The sequence below is a fragment of the Microtus ochrogaster genome, unplaced genomic scaffold (assembly GCF_000317375.1).
Source record: "Microtus ochrogaster isolate Prairie Vole_2 unplaced genomic scaffold, MicOch1.0 UNK45, whole genome shotgun sequence".
NCBI classification, from domain to species: Eukaryota; Metazoa; Chordata; class Mammalia; order Rodentia; family Cricetidae; genus Microtus; species Microtus ochrogaster.
The window spans coordinates 2874679-2878728 of record NW_004949143.1 but is presented as its reverse complement, the minus strand read 5'-3'; the positions used below and the strand labels follow the sequence as shown (position 1 = coordinate 2878728).

The 4050-nt window shown below is 43.0% G+C and overlaps 1 protein-coding gene across 1 annotated transcript; it reads right to left on the bottom strand.

The window, feature by feature from the left end:
• Nucleotides 1-1773: 1773 nt before the first annotated feature.
• Hsfx4 (heat shock transcription factor family, X-linked member 4) lies at nucleotides 1774-3312 on the bottom strand. Its single transcript, XM_026777084.1, has 2 exons — nucleotides 2812-3312; nucleotides 1774-2376 (listed from the first exon to the last, which is right to left on the bottom strand). Exons 1-2 carry the CDS (start codon nucleotides 3310-3312, stop codon nucleotides 1774-1776), a joined length of 1104 nt encoding a protein of 367 aa, XP_026632885.1.
• Nucleotides 3313-4050: the final 738 nt, after the last annotated feature.

Sequence of the window (4050 nt, the reverse complement as noted above, 5' to 3'; positions counted from 1 at the left end):
TATACTCTATTATAAGCTAGTGTGGTATTTCTTTATAGTGTCCATCTTCAGAACATGCTGTGAATGACACCAAGGAAATTAAGGCCTCGCCTTGGCAAGAATACAGACTTGACAGAGCAGTGACAGGTGCTTCATGAAGGTATGTAGAACATGGTGCTGACACATTAGAGAAGAGACCTTAGGATACCACTCAGTAAACTGGCATTTCTGTTTTGGTGTGAGCTGGAGGATATATGCTGAACCTTCCTGAAACAGCACTCTGTCCTTAGGCTCACCAGAGGAACTGGGATGGGGTAAATAGGACAAGGTTCCTCAGACTCAGGTAGTTACTGCTCCACTCTAGTTCTCTGGTCCTATTTATAATCTGAGAGCCAATGTCAGGAAAGAGTCTGTAGCATTGCACTCTGTGTGCCTGATTGTGTGCAAATGGCAATGCATGTGACAGGCAGCACTGATACCAAGTGACTGACATGGTTTCTAGAGCTCAATCCCTTGCAGAGGAGGGTGTGACCACTATGGGCTCTGGGGGTGGGGTGTAATGGTGCTGAGAAAGCAGCTAAATAACACCTCATCAACTCACCAACTCACCATCACAGTGCAGACTCTAAAGTCAAAGCAGCATTGAGCCACCAATGGCTTGCTGAGTGAGAAAGACACACTATGGACTGTCCCCAAATCCACCCAGACTGCTATGCTCTCATGAATTGGACGTCAGTGAGGACTTTCCTCTCTCACTGTGCTTCTGTGGCCTTAGTACCTTGGCCTTCAGGGGAATGGAAAACTACCAGGAAAAGACTCTCTTACTTTTGTTGCCTGCTGTTGCCTGGATTGCACATAAATGGTGTTTAGTGTCCTGGGGCCCCATGTGCTTTCCCATATGTTGTTTCTGTCAAAACCCAGGAAGTTCATGCACAGCATCCTGGGGACCAGGTGGCAAGCCTGGGGCCAGGCACTGAGTTGACACCAATGCCCTGGAAAATCTGTGATGAAGAGGGCAATCAATAGAGAAGTGCAACAATGTTGGGTCCTCCCACCTCCCACGGTGCAAGAGCTCTCTGGAGAGGTTCCTCCAGGCACGGAAGGGTGGCTCTCACCCAGCCATTTCTTATCTTAAATGTCCTAAATCTAGCTCTGACTCTTTGAGGTTGATTAAGAAAGGATAAGTGGGGGACATTTTGTAGCAACATTTTGCAGGTTCTGTTGCAAAGTTTCTAGTGTCTGTCTTCCTTTTGTGTCAGGTAGTTTCCCACCCCCATGTGCTGAGAGGAATGGTCTGTATCCCAGGGACCAGGGCATAGTAGTGCTCACTCCTTAGCAGATGGGCAGCCAGTTTAAGGCATGCTCATACAGGGCTAATGGATGCTTGATAGTAACCCTCAGGTCTTGCTCAGAAATTTCCTGATGACCTCTGTTGGGGGTGCAGATACAAGACATTGGAATCTCCTAATTCCAGACCCCTGAGCAATGTGAGGTGAAGCTAGTATCCAATAAGCAAGTGCCAGGGGAGCATGTATTTCCAGGCTTGTTTTCCACCCTACTGGGAAGAATGCTTTGCTGAGATCCTGAAAGTATTGCTGGTTCTCCTGAAAAGATAAAGTGAATCCAATATTGGGGAAGCCAAGCATACAGGATGGTACAGAGGGTCAGATATGACACAGACTCTGGATTCTAGTTTAGATTATTTATTTACCATCATGATATTTACGCTTCTGATGCCAAAAGTTGATATATTCTTAGAAGAAATTTTCTACTGGTCTTCAGGGGCCTGTGAGTTCATAAGCGAGGACTATTCTTTATGGGCTCACAGATTACACACTTGTAATCTGAGGAGCCCTCCTGCTCTTCATCGGGAGATTCGTTTGTTGGCCTTCCTAAGAGGGTAGACAATAGGGCAGAACAAGAACTGTTGTACAGAGACATCATAGAACTTAAAATGAGTTGATCTGATGAACTAGCACTTGGATTTTCTTCTGTGCCTTGAATTCCAGGAGCAGTTGGGGGCCCACATATAATAGTGCCTGAGGTATCATCTGCAATTGGGTTACTTGACTCCCCCGGAAGCTGCATTTCTAGTGAACATGGAGGAATAAATTTCATAGCCCACACAGCAGAGAATACAAAGCCTTGATTTCCTTTGTGTGCCTGGTCATTGGAGTTTTTCTTCTTGGCATCTTCACAGTCTTCCTCGGATTTGCGATAGAATCGTGGAGAATATCTGGTAGGTGACTTCTTCTTTTTTGAAGTTGGCTCTTGAGAAGATCTAAGTGGAATGGGTACACAGAGAGCTTGGTGGGCAAGATTTTTTAGGTCTTCTTTGCCCCAGATATACTCAACAAGTCCAGGCTTATCTCTCTGAAAGTTGAAGTGACGGTACATCTGAAACAAAATGAACAGTTTAGCTATCCTAAGATGAAATATGTGTTGATCCCCACAACCCTCTTCACCACCAGTCACATTGTCCTAGTTTGTGATTAAAAAATAACGAGTTGGCAATGATTCTTAAACAGTATGTAAGTTAAGATGATCACACATACATACATACATACACACACACACATACATACACACACACACATACATACACACACACACTGGTGTACATGCATGCACTACTATATGGCTTTTTATAGCCATTCTTCTTGTTTGAATACTTTTAGGTGGGCCTTATGTAATTTAAGAACAAAGCCATTACATTCAAAATCTACTTTTTTGACATTTTATTGACCCTCCTGCTAAAATAGAACTGACATCATGTATGGCATGGATTGGGGGAGATAGGTGTATGCTTCTGTTGTTAAATTAGTACATTACCATTATTCTCTTGTACTCTTCAAAGAAAGCCACAGATGTCTCAGGGTATATCTTTCTGAATCCATACATGTTGAGCTGGTGAATAAAACTCTTCAAACTGTCTGTTTCAAAAATCTTCTTTGCCCCCTTTAGATGAAGGACCTCTTTCTGGAAAAGGTCTACCTCAATCATTATGGTGTCTCCTTCCTTAGTCCACTTCACTGACTTGAATGCCTCATTCTGCACAATGGACCAAAGCTTCATGGGGAAGGGCAGACTGAAAAGGTTGGTGTTATCTTCCTCACTGGCTATAGGTTGGCTTTGGTCTTCAGGTAGTGGGATCTCTACATAGGCTTGATCTTGTATGACATCTTGATCATCTTGTCTCACCAGACCCTCTTTTGAATCTACTTCTGAATCATGTGAAGAATTATATCTATCAAGAGCCTCACTTTCAGGCTCTTGATTAACAACTGGGCTCACATTGATTCCACAATTCTCTTCTACACTCTGACTAGCCATGATGCTATAATAAGTCCATCAGGAATGTTCTGAAGAGCAGACCACAAGTCCCTGTCCTAGCAAGTCAGAGTGTTGGTTACAGTAGGAACACCCAATAAATAGTGACTATAAGTTCTAGATTCTCAGAAGGCATCTGTTGAAGTCATCATTCTCTTTGTTTGTCATGTCACTAAGATAGTCAGTCTGGAGAGGGAGATCAGGCCAAGTATATGTGGTAAGCAGATAGATAGGTAGGAAGGCCCAAGTTTTTCTCTTTTCTATTCTAAGATATGATGTAAATTCTCAGAAAAAGAGCCCTATATGATGAGACATACCTTGCCATGGGACCTATATACGTTGAAAAGCACAAGCACCTTTGCCTCTCTCAATCCTCAAGATTGGGAATGGTTGTTACTATTTTCTCTGTTTAGTTCAAGGACCAGCCAATCTTGGGTATTAGGATGAGTATATATATCTTAGGCAAAGTGGTCTAGCTTTGTTTATACCATATACTTGTCCCCCATCCCACCCCTATCTTATTCTTGCATTGGTTTCTTCCAACCACTCCTCTGATTTTCATAGAGATCCTGATAAATAACTCATTTCCATAAAATCTAATCAGCTTGTCCCCTAAGTCATGTTGTGTGCCCAAGTAGGATGAGATGGACATACTCATCTGATTAATTAATGGTAGAATTTTTCTAAGCAGTGTTGTTTGATTACATGGCCACAACCTCGTTGGTACTTTGAATTTCCATG